We start from the raw sequence: 12657 nt of genomic DNA, 5'->3' as shown, positions 1-12657 counted from the left end.
ATCGCTTCGCTCGCTTCTGCAGCAGCGCTTCCTCCCACCAGCGTTTGACAGCACGTGTCCGCGCTCATTCAGTGTGATGTGTTCATGTTTGCCTGTGGCTGCTGACACCATGCTTGTTAATACGAATGTTTACAAGTTTATACGGATGATAAAACTACTATCCTTACTTTGTATGGCTGTCTACTAATTTGCTATCGCAATCGATGCTTCGGCTTTCCGGCGAAACTACGACTTCTTTTCATACGTAAGAATTAAAATAATATTGTGTTCAGTTCAACACTACTCCCATTTCTCAATTTTTCCTGTTTCTCGGCTCTTGCGTTTTCCAGCTCTTACGGGGTTTTTTTTACGGTCCCATGAAAAACATATCAGCGGGGTTCTACTGTATATGCGAAAAAAGTGCACAGGAATTTAGGTTAATTAATACCTGCCAACGCAAGCAAGAGACATATGCATGCTCCAAGCACTGCCACTGCTGTCAACCATCTGTGGTATCGTATTTACTCGATTGTAATGCGACCACGATTGTAACGCGAGGGGTAACTTTTCATTGCGTCCATCAAGAAAAAATAAAAGCGCAAAAGTAACGCGATGGGTGACTTTTTGTTGTGTCCAGCAAAAAAAAGAAAAAAGAATGAAGAAAACCGCTAAAGTAACGCAAGACCACCGGATGCATGAGAAAGTCGCAGTTTCGCCCGAAAGGCGAAGCATCAATTGCGACAGCAAATTAGTAGAGAGCTATACAGAGTAAAGATAGTAGTTTTATCGGCTGCATAAACTTGGACACATTTGCTTACTAACTGAATTAACAAGCATGGTGTCAGCGCGGAATAGATCACACTCGATGACCTGCAGACAACCACTGTCAAAACGCTGGCGTGAGCAAGCGCGGCGACAGCAGCGAGCGAAGGTTCGTGCGGTCTATCACTTCAACAAAAACTGAGCGGCGGAAGCACAGCGCATACAAAGGTCAAAGTCACTTTCAAGCGGTGCGGGCGATAGCCCGCAGCCGTGCAAAGTACAAGTACGCGGAGTAGAAGGCGCACCCCCTCTCTCCCACACTGCATTCCTGCTTTCCTCCTTTCGCGTGGGAGATACGAGTCGCCATTTTCCCTTGCGCTCGGTCGCGAGATATGCATTTGGTGCCGCAGCTAAACGTTACCTCCCATCCCTCCCATTTTTCCACGGCCTTTCGCGCGATGGAGACGTCGCGCTTGCTCTCCACTGTGCGTTCACTCTCCGTGAAAGTGCGCGTCCCTCGCGCGCTTTCACTCGCACATTTCACTTGTTGATTAGATTGGGTGCATCATTGCACTTTTTAGACAACTTGAATTTCGGTATTCGATTGTAACGTGAGGATCGACTTCAGGTAGCAAAAATCTGGAAGAAAGCTTGCGTTACAATCGAGTAAATATGGTAACTATGCTGACACATTGACAAACAAGCTGTTTTATCCAGGAATATGCAGCCCTTTCTAACAGCAAAACTGGCATACAAGATACACAATGAATACTTCTCCGATTTCTAAGCTTTCTGATTCCTAACAATGACACCCGAATGAAATGTGGTTGCAAATATGAGCATACAATGCTTAGGGTTCTGCGTTTTCCGAGTTTATTTTGGGGCAAGATCAGAGGGTATGTTTGGAGCTTATATTTTCTGCAGGACACTGAGTTAATCAGAGCTTTCTTTCATGGTGCTTAGGAATTATGAGCTTTTCTGCCGTTTTAGCATAATGTGCCTTTTAGCTTTGCTCTTGAAAAGATCTTATCAAAAAAAGAAAGAAAAAAAAAAGGTGGGGGGGGGGGGGGCAGTATAGCATATACACAATAGCAAAAGGACATCACCATTCCACCTTACTGTAATATATACTACATGAAATCCAGGGTTTGGCGGAATCCCGTTTGGTCCAGGAAGAGACATGATGAGAAAAGAGAACGCCGACAAAGGAAAAAAAAATATTTCGCGAGAAATGAAAAGACGTTTCGGCTCCCATACGGAAGCCAAAACATATTTTAATTTTTCACTAAATACTTTTTTTTCCTCGGTCGCCGTTCTCCTATCTGCTTTTTTTTTTTTTTCATTTATATATACACGTGTATTAATGAATGCTAGATTCAGTCACTGTGGCACGTCCTTTCAGATTAACAGAAAGAAACATTGAGAATGCCATTGCATCGCTTGCACTGTATAAAGGAAAAGTATATTCTGCCCTGTATGTGAAAAAACGTGCCAGACTCAGCCATGCACCTTCCAGTAAACTAAGGCTAAACAACTTCAGCAGCATTCACCAGACATTCTGAGAAAATGCTCTTGCCAGCAAGGTAGCGTAATGCAACAACGGTAATAGAACCGAAAACAACTGCTCAAGTGTAGAGACGTCCACACTTCTGTCTAGAGCGCTCAAGCGCATGGCTGCAGAACTAAAGGAAAGAGCAATAACACAGCAGCCCCTAGATTCAAGGTACCTGGCTGAATAGCGTATTGCCTGGGCGCCTGTGTTTTCTGCTGGTCACAAGTAGCATAGCTCAAACCTGTCAGCAATGCACCGATAATGATTTATTTGCATCGCAATTCACCAATTCAGCGCTCTAGTGAGAAGTGTTGATGACTGTACGTGTCGAATGCTTCTGGCAGTACCAACTTCATTGCAAGCATGTAAATGTGCCTAAGAGACAAGGACAAAAGAAAGGACAAGACACACGTAGTGCACCAACTTCATGTTTGGGCTCATGATCTGAGCACGGTACCTCGTGGGTGCAGTGTAAGTCGTCATGAATCATTTAACTGAATGGCATTGCTCAACTTTTCTGCAACAGCAATGTAGTACTCTCTGCTGCTGATGCTGTTAATGGCTTCGCAGTGCTGCTCCTCATCTACAATGTCAAGCAAGCTGTCAATATCTATGCAAAAGTTATCGTAGATATGTCATTCCATCAACTTAACAGCACCTGCAGGCATACAGGATGGTACCAATTATGTAAAAGAGTAGACTCGTCATGGTATCTTCATGTGTCGACAACTGAGGGCCCTGAAATTCAGAATTTTTCAGATAATACATGCAAATTCTAATTTTTTTTTTACCAGCAAGTGATTTTCATATTTTTTAGGATTAATCCTAAAGTGCATAACTTTAACTATATAGTCAAGAAAGGAGTGAGAACATAAAAGAAAACAAAGAGGGGCATACCATGTTTCGTGCTTAAGATCGGGAATGGGTCCCCAATCTTCCAGAATAAATAGACAAACACCAGCCATGCACCCAGCGCGAGTGGCTTGATGAGCCTCGTTCGCACTGCATGTAAGGAAAAACGGGACCAGATGAATGGCAGTATAAATAAATTTCAATGTCAAGATAATAAATAAATAATTATACCTAATCACCAGTGCACCCACAGCTTTATTTCGAGGCGTATTACGAACGCTTTCTTAATTTCCAATACCCCAGAAAAACTTTTTCCCATTTATTCAGAGGATGTTCTGATAGAGATCACAAAAATTTCGTGTTTGATGTGGCACCAAAACACTACCTCTGACTATGGCCCTGCACGCAATAGCTTGTGTTCACACCTTGAGCACAGATTTATGATATACAAGTACAGTGAAAGTAGCAAAATGTTGCCCCAGTGAGCGTTCTATGACAGAAATCTTTCTAAACATCTTAGTAACAGCAGAGATAGAAGACAAAATGGTGTTGTGTGGTGATGATGCAAGGTGAGCTAACCTCCTCACAGAAGAGGCCCTCCCCATTACCTCCACTGCAAGCAGGATTCCTACTAGTCTCCTCCTATATTGGAACCCATGAGAAATTTGCTTCACATACCCCGCCATCTATTAACCAGAAGTTGCAGCATTTCTAGGGGACAGCCACTCTCTTACTCTTTTGCCAAGAACTTTGGCAATTGGGAAAAAGAACAAAAGAACAATAGCGATAACGCTCAGCCTGTTCTTACCGCCTGCTTGCTGCCAGTGTTCACTCGCCAAGGCTTTGCATTCAGCTGCCCCGTCATCAATTTAGTAGCCCAACACAGGCTGCCCAGACAGCTACCGACTAGGGTCTAGATTAAGTGCGCTTGCTCTAAATGCGTATGCGAGAGGAACATATAGTCATGGGACAGTTAGTCAGCAATGCCCACAAGGACACTATAAAATGAAGATGATGAAGGGGCATCTAGTCTTGTGCGCAGTTTCAAGATATTGCATGTTGCTTGAAATTATCATTGTAAATATATTTCACTTTTTTAAAAACTTCCCTCTAACACTTTGGCAGAGGTGCAGGGTAACACTACAGCAACAGGAACTCCACAGTAGACTCCTAGTACGACCCCCGGCCATGCGTACTGATCCACCTTAGTCACATCCTGCTGCTTCGCCATCAACTTCCAACCGTCGCACGATCGATAGTCTTAGCCCAGCCTTGTGACCCTGGTACGTTTTCTGCAACTTATGGTGTCGACAATGAGGACTGGATGAACTGGTAGGAACATGTCAGTGGTCACAACTGCTGGGACTCGACGTTGATGGTCGAGGAGAGAGGTGAAATATATTTACGATTATTTTCAGCGCACAAGGCTAGGCATGCCTTTGTCTTCATTTTGTTGTGTCCTTGTGGCTATTGCTGACTAACTGTTGCATGACAATATTCTGGTATATTATTGCGATAGCAACTGTATGGACACTCAAGGTGAGTTTGCACCATTGCCACCACAGCCCTGTTGTTCAGAGTGCGACGGTATCACCTGTGTGCCAAGTGTTGAGGTCACATCACCTGCTGCAGGCATGAAGGCAAGCATGCAAGCACAACAACGAGCAGGAAGGCTGGCGCCATGATGCACGCTGCTCGCCCAGTGTAGGAGGTCATGCAATCTGCTAGACTTTGGGAGCAAGACACACTCCCCACTGCAGGCACACCTAATAACACTAGTGCTAGCAAGGCCAGCTAGACACGTGGATCTTGTGGATTAAGTTTCTGACAGTAGCTGCAGCACGACTCGGCGCTCCATCGCTTCGTCTTGGCAGGGAAGCCATGGCAAGTCAGCGTGGCAGGTCCATCCGTGCTTTGACAGACAAGGAAATTTATGAACTCCTGATGAATTCTGACTTGGATGAAAGCAATGATGGAGAACCTGCTGCTATGCAGAATTAAAAGTCAGAACAAAAGCCCAGCAGTCGGAGGGTAAAAAATTTAGTCAGACAGCTTTTACCAAAAAAGGAACGCAAGCACGCTTGGTATGTACACAGGTGAGGAAAGAAAATTATCGGTGAGTTTGAGGCTGCATACTCACCGAAACGTGTGTTGCTGATTATCAGGTAGCCAATATAAAAAGGAAGGAACACTATCAGCATAAACAAAATGGCGTACAATCCAAGCTTCCAGTGCAGATACCGTGAACTGAAAGAAATAGTAATAGCAATTATAAATACATGAGCGTGTCACGATGGCCACGATGGTAACATAAGTGTGATAGCACAATCACAATCCAACGGTAACCCAAGAATCTTAGACAAAGGTAGATCCATCAAATACCAAGTTATTTAGAATGACAGAAAGCTGAGAGCGAGTTCGTAAAGATTCATGCTTTGAAAAGTTACACATAGAAAACACGGACACAAGAACGAAAAGATAAACTGTAATGTTCTTGGTGGGTCATTAATACTTTTTGCCCCCAGTATTACTTTGAACAATATAAATCGCCCATTATTTCGTGTCCCCTTTTTTGCCAAGGTCATCAAGGTTGCTTCCGTAGTCAGAAATTTATAGGGATGGGTCATCTTCTGGCATTTTTGTCAGACAGTAGAAAATCACACCAATAATGAGGCTGCTTTTAATGGTGTACAATTTTTTAGCATATTATACAAAGTGTCCAAGTTAACATGGTCAAGCTATTAAAAAAAGGGTGCAGGACACAAGAACGGGACCAATGGTGTTCTGTCAGCATTTTAAGTGGGATCCAGATGAGTTTATCTGCTACTGGCCGAATGCCAGGTAAGGAAACTGGTGTATAGTTAGTGATGAAAATAAAACATTCATTGACTGATTGATTAAACGCATAGGTACTTGGGAATGTATGTTATTGTGTTGCGGGCTGGCCAGCCGAATGGGCGCACACTCGAGAATTCCCACTTGTGTGTAGCGGGCTAGCTGCGTAGCATCACAAAAGGCTGAAAGGAGGCGTCACTCGCTTTCGGCGGCCTCTCCGATTACTGCGTGCATGTCAAATTGCTCAGCATGGTAACAAGGACGCAATCGTCTGCAACATTGTTACGGTTAATTTCAAATATGTAGAGAAGTGTTGTGTGGTTTCCACAGTAGTGAAAAAAAAAATAATTAAATAACAACAGCAGTGCAGTGGAAGTTTGTGCACCCCCCTTGATAATACCTAAACCACAACCAAAGAAAAGCTTCTAGATAAAATGCATTGATTTACCTGCTAGAAATCTTTGCCTCTGATCATCCAAAAGCATTACACACCACTACATCACACTTTAATCATCAAAACACCACTGAGAAAACAAAGCGAGCTGGAAACTACTGAATATGAAGTTTTTAAATGCAAAGAAGAATTTCACATTCACACTTATGCCGTTAGACACAGAATATTTAAATTAACTAATTAATTTTGGCTAGTTGGTTAATTTACATAACAGAAAAAAAATATTTGCAGAAGACTTCTGCTGACAGAACACCAGTTGGTTCTGTCCTTCGTATCTCATACTCTGTTTTCTTTAAATAGTATGTTGCTCCATGTTAGCTGGGACAGCCTGCAGTAGTCCTTCTTCTAACCTAGTATATGAAATGCAGCAGTGACTGTAAACTTTTTCCTTTCCTTGCAAATACTGCTGCCATGGAGTGTGCCGCATGGAAAGCCTCTATGATAATTCTCGGCAATCTGGAATTTTTTCTTTATCTCTTTAACATTTTAGTTCTATGTGCTAGTATATGTGAGTGGCATAAAGCAGAAATGTGGAGCAGAAATGCAGTATTTACCTCGTGTCAAGGAAGCCCAGGATTTCAAAGATAATCAACTCAAACATTGTGCAAGACAACGAGAAGGTTATAGAAAACAGCAGCTGTACAGACAGGTGATGAACCTGTAGAGAACACATAAAATTAAAATATTACAAAATATAGAGTACAAGAATGCAACACATTGTTTTCATGTAAAACATAGAGCAGATCATCTGAAATGAAGGCTCAAAACCTAGCTGCCAAGCTACAAGCAGCAATTCTGGCACTTACACCTGCACCGGTAAGGAATTTTTCAAGGCAAGTTGCAAAGGTTAATGTTGACCGAATGATGAGATTTAACCATGCCAAAGCATCATCGAGGCTACAAGAGATTGTAATAGAAGAACTTGCTGTTGGGCTAGTTGGTAACGCATTATGGCAAAGCAAATTAGAGCACAAAAAACACACCTGCATATCATGCAATCACTTGGGGGGAGTCTTTTTGGAGTGATTGCGTGTGTGGATGTGTGTATGCGGGTGTGTTTTTTGCACTCCAATTTGCTTTACCATACAAAAGATTGTGTAGTGGAGGGCTCTTGTTTAATATTTTCTGCCTGGGATCCTTCAATGTGCATGCAAAGCTCACTAGAGGAGCAATTTTGCATTTTAGCCCCGTCAAACCAAAGTTGCCGTGGCTGTTATTCAAACTTGCGCTCTCGTCCTCTGCACCAGAGTCACTCAGCCCCCACAGTGGGTAAGGCAAGATAGAAGCTTCATCAAAATTCTGTCTACAAACAGCGAACTGAGATGATATCACACGGGACTACTATAAATTTAGTAGCATTGAACTTGTCAGTGTTCCGGTAAAAGTGTCTGGTGCAGCGGCCTGGTATGAATGTGAGGTGATGAGATTTCCCGGATCATGCAGTTGAATGTGCGCAAAATCAAGGTGGGGAAGCACGAAAACAGACCAAGGGTCACACAGAATTTAACTTTTGATGCTGCGTCTCATTTTGCCAATGGCAGAATCAGGGGACAGGGAAAGTCATGTTCAGAGAACATGCTGCAACAGTTGTGCATGTGCAAACAAGTATCACCTTTATTTTGACGTGAAGCAAGCGCGTTGTGTTCTGCTTCTGCCTACATCAACAAACAGTCATGCTGGTATCATTATTAGGTCCATTCGATTCGCCTGCACCCCTGTGAACCAGTTCACGAGAATTCAGAAATTGTGCAGCTCGATTTCTTTGGTGCAGACACAGCGCGACACACGAAACGAATGTCACGGTGCAGACGCAGTGCAGGCGTTATGTTTTTTCCGACTAATGTGCACAGAGTGCGTATAAGTTTAAGAGGTCCTGAAGTGCTGGTATGATCGGCTTCCGAGGCATAAATAAAGCCACGTTTGTGCAGATACAGCAGACGCACGCAGGCAGGCTTTTAATGGAGCTTGCACATGTGTGCTGTGTCTTCTGCTGTGCTGCTTTGCACTTGTACGTCTACGCCGAGTCGGCACCCACAGTAGAGAGGGTGCAGCAAAATTATGAACCAGCCCTACGCCTTTCCTGCACCTTTTGTAACGAATGGCATGGTTCAGAGGGTGCCATTGCTGCACCGCTGAAATGAATGATAGGGTGCAGCACCTCGTGCACTGGTTCAGGTGGTGCAGGCGAATCAATGTACCCATTACAAGCAGTTTTTATTGCATGCGCCAGTTACCTCGTAGTCTTTGAACAGCTTCTTCATAAAGAATACCCAGCCGCCCGCAAAGAACAACACCTGAAATGCAAGTTTTGAAGTGTTCAACGTATGACTTAAAGCATCAGTGCCGCATTATTATAGAGGGTAACTAAGTCGGCAATCAGTTTAAACGCGATGACCACATTACCAGTATATCTCAATTCTTGCAAGCATAGTTGTGTTTACTGGCTGTTTCATGCGCAGTGTATCGCTGTACTTTTAACTTGCTGAAATGTTTCGTTGTTTTTAACACAATCACTGTACTCGCATAACATTGCCTATATGTGAAGAGTCTTTACTTAGGCAGAACCCTGGGTCAAAAATTCTGAACACATGACGAGGGCATCCACCGCTTACGACTATATCTCTCCACAGATAGAGAATCACCGAGTTGAACCATATGCTCCGAAAAATCTGCTATTCAAGTGGTAGGCTGACATCAATAAGGTCGAAGTGCTATTTTTGCAATAAATAATTTACTCAGTCATGACGTACTTACACATCTGCTTTTCGCGACTAAATAAATCTTCGGTACGAAAGCTAGTCGAGCTACCTGTACTAAAACGACTAGCAGCATGAAGACAAACGGTAGCTCCCGTGTTAATAAATGGAAATTTGAAATTGTGGTAACATGTTCTGTCAACTCGCTCACAGCACCGCACGAAACGTTCATCTTCGAGACACGTAAGAAGCTGACATACTTGCGACACGGTAATTACGAAAAAATCCGTAAGAAGCGACATGGCTCAGCGTCAACTTCACCCAAACTTGGAGAAGAGTAGTCGTATTTCGTCTTTCAAAGGCGTAAATATTTGTTTAAGCTCAACCACCGCATTCTGGCGGATGTCTCAGCTCGTCAACACCGCCAGCCGAATGCAGACAGTCGAATCTTGGCAATGTTGACACCAGTGTTGCCAGGCGATCGCAGTTTCGCGATGTTTTTAGACTAGGTTTTTGGTTTCGGTACTCTCCTCGCTTCCCTTTATCGCTGTTTTGAAGCGACAACGAGGATCGTGTTGGTCGGCAAACAACGCAAGCAATCAATTATCGTTAAGCGCTCATTAAGCAAGTTGTGCGACTCCGAATGACGCTCACGCGGACGTAGCGGACGGGCCTCTGGCTTCGCCGGAGTTAGCGATTACTTTTCGCATGCGCGGTTAATCGCAAGGACCACTAAACATAGTAGAGATCAGTGGCATGGACTGAGTTACACTGCTGCAGGATTGTACAACTAAGCATCAGTCTAATTTGTCCTTATCATCACTCATCCCATTTTCTCCCCTTTCTTCCCTGCGCACAATAGCAGGCTAGAGCACACAAGCAGGCCAATGAAAATATTTTATCTGGCCAAAGTGACTCTGGATGTAGTGATTAATGGTTGACAACTACAGTATATATAGAGCAGGCATAAGTAGATTTCACTAAAACTAAAGTAGATGGAAAAGGTTTTCCATGTATTGCTAAGATGAGCCATTAATTGTAATATATCCCTTAATAATGTGACTGCTTAGTAGCACGCAAAGGGGGATGCAAGTGTTTCACTTTAATTTTCGGAGGTAAATTTGAATGAGATCGATCTATGCCATGTACATCTACAAAAGGTTGCCCAGGGGCCATATTTTGTAACAATTCTTTTCATTTTCACTTTTTTGCCCTTCATCATTGGCTCGCACGAAGCACCACTATCACCAGGAATGGCCACTTGGTGGGAATTAAGAAATGAATAGAATCACACCAAAATAATTTGCACATAATACAACCCCAGTAATCTTGTGCAGCAGTTATGCTCAGAGTTGCACTGCAGAATTTCAACTCTCTTGCGAGCTGATCCAATACTGTGGCACACACTGCATCACAACTGTCCCGATCATGAGATCATAAGGTTCATGCCTTTTTGTGCAATTTGGCTTGTTGCTTCAATACAATTCATCACATTGAAAAAGTTCATTATCATAACTAGTACAAGTGCTTTGTGCTGCCACTGGTTTATTGTTCATAATATATGACTCGCAAGGAATTAAAATGGCGCCGGAATAAACCGAGCAATGTGAACTCTGCAGAGTGGTAGAGTGGGCATTTGTATGCCAGAATGAATTTTCTTGACTTCAGCATTGCCTTCGCACTCATCTGTCAAACTGCTGCCGTTTCCCGAGCAGCATAACGGACAGTGAGGGTCTAATACTTTCACCAACAGATCCATTTAACTAGAGTACGTAGCCATTATGCCCATGGGTAGCCAACCAAAGTTGGTGCCTATGTCTTTTATCTAATCTCGCAGTTCCGTTTAAGCAAGTTCCTCTCAAATGGAGTCTACTGTACTATATTCTTCTTCTTCTTTCTAAGGTTTTAGGTGCCAAAACCAGTTCCGATTATGAGGCGCGCCGTAGTGGAGGGCTCCGGATTAATTTTGACCACCTGGGGTTCTTTAACGTGCACTACAACGAAAGCACTATTAGAGCAAACGTTTGACGATGCAAAGTATTGCTTGATGGGCTAATCCTGCAGGCAGTGCAATGGTCCGATCCTAAAAGCAGTGATACTATAGTGCTTCACCAATACCGACCATTAATCATCATGGTCACAATTACACTTACCTGTTTTCTCTGGTATAGAAAATACCCCATCCTTCCCATCCTACATGGAGTAGCAGGACGGGAAATTAGCTCCTGGGGCACACCTCTAAGCCTTATATATTTCATTTAAGAACTCTTCCTCCAACAAAGAAGCAGAAGATCAAGTGCACAAATAGTGATATATACAGGTATTTGCAGTATACTATTATTTCGAGCACAAAATGTGCATCATGGGGCATCTATGGGTGAAGGCGTCATTTGCAGGAAACCAGATATGAATTTAAGTAGTTCTGGGCCAGTCTTATGGATGCCTTTCCTCCTATCACTATCCTAACCACTTACAGCCAAGATGTAAAGCATCAATTTTGCAAAATTCACGATCACTTAGTGCCAAAAATGCCTTACAAACCACACCACGGCCCATGACTTTTCAGTGTTCATTCAGGGAAGCTTGCAATGGCTATAGGTGGCATTTTATTGTTTGTTTATCCATGTTCTTTGCAAAAGCAGATATTTACTAGAGCCATGCAAGCCCACACTGACTGCAAATTTAAACAAAGCATGTTGGTTACCACTGACTGTTGACAATTCTTTCCTGCTCAAGCCACGAACTTATCCCCTTTTACACCAAGACAACGCTGACCCCCACCCCCCTTTCTTACTAAATTGCAATCTCTGAGGGCATATGGGGCGGGGAGAAGGTTGAACTATGATGGAGACCGGGGTGGCGAGACAGGCATAAGCAAAGAACCACAAACATGATCTTTTTAGTCAACAGCTGCAGTAAAGAGGGGGGCACGGTAAATTTATTTTTGTTTCGTCCAACAAAGCTGGAGGTCACAGTATTATGAAGGAAGAAAATGCACATCTTTTTGCGGCATCTCCATTAGATGGCACCAGCTTGCAATGGCTGCCTGTGTGACATCTCTCCCAGAACATAAAGGAAGCTGGTCTTTAGAGGCAGAACTATGGGGGAGGGGGTACCGATGCCAGAGAGTCGCGAGCTGCACTTGGACCTGGGAGGAGTTGCATGGGCTCGCAAGTTGCAGTTTGGCCACCTCTGATGTAGACAATACCATCTCTGCATTAGTGCAAGAAATTGCAACTCTGTCTTTTTTTTTTATGCACACTTTGGCACAGTGCCCGCCACTAAACCTATATCCAGCCTTGTACATTGATAGGCTACGATAGCATTACAAGAAGTGTTTTGTTGCAAATGCAATGGTGTCAAACATGATCATACCGTTATGCTGTATCGCCTCGTGATAAACACATCTTACGCATATTCAAGCTCCCTTCAAGGTATCCTCCATAGCGTGGCTGTCTATACCAACCAATGAGAGCTGGTAAAATTGGTGTTCAGCATTATAACTGCAGATAAAGAAGGTTGAAATA

General features: G+C 43.4%; 1 protein-coding gene across 2 annotated transcripts in view; it reads right to left on the bottom strand.

The window, feature by feature from the left end:
- LOC119455950 (Golgi pH regulator) overlaps window positions 1-9602 on the bottom strand; it is a 41639-nt gene extending 32037 nt beyond the window's left edge. For both annotated transcript variants that reach the window (XM_037717499.2, XM_037717500.2), the window contains exons 1-5: window positions 9391-9602; window positions 8669-8728; window positions 6989-7092; window positions 5286-5392; window positions 3191-3295 (exon numbers count right to left, since the gene is read on the bottom strand). In XM_037717499.2, coding sequence (XP_037573427.1) covers window positions 3191-3295; window positions 5286-5392; window positions 6989-7092; window positions 8669-8728; window positions 9391-9432 — 418 coding nt within the window. In that variant the 5' untranslated portion in view covers window positions 9433-9602. The remainder of the gene's footprint in view (window positions 1-3190; window positions 3296-5285; window positions 5393-6988; window positions 7093-8668; window positions 8729-9390) is intronic.
- Window positions 9603-12657: the final 3055 nt, after the last annotated feature.

The sequence above is a fragment of the Dermacentor silvarum genome, chromosome 6, assembly GCF_013339745.2.
Source record: "Dermacentor silvarum isolate Dsil-2018 chromosome 6, BIME_Dsil_1.4, whole genome shotgun sequence".
NCBI classification, from domain to species: Eukaryota; Metazoa; Arthropoda; class Arachnida; order Ixodida; family Ixodidae; genus Dermacentor; species Dermacentor silvarum.
This window is presented reverse-complemented; position numbering and strand designations above follow the sequence as displayed.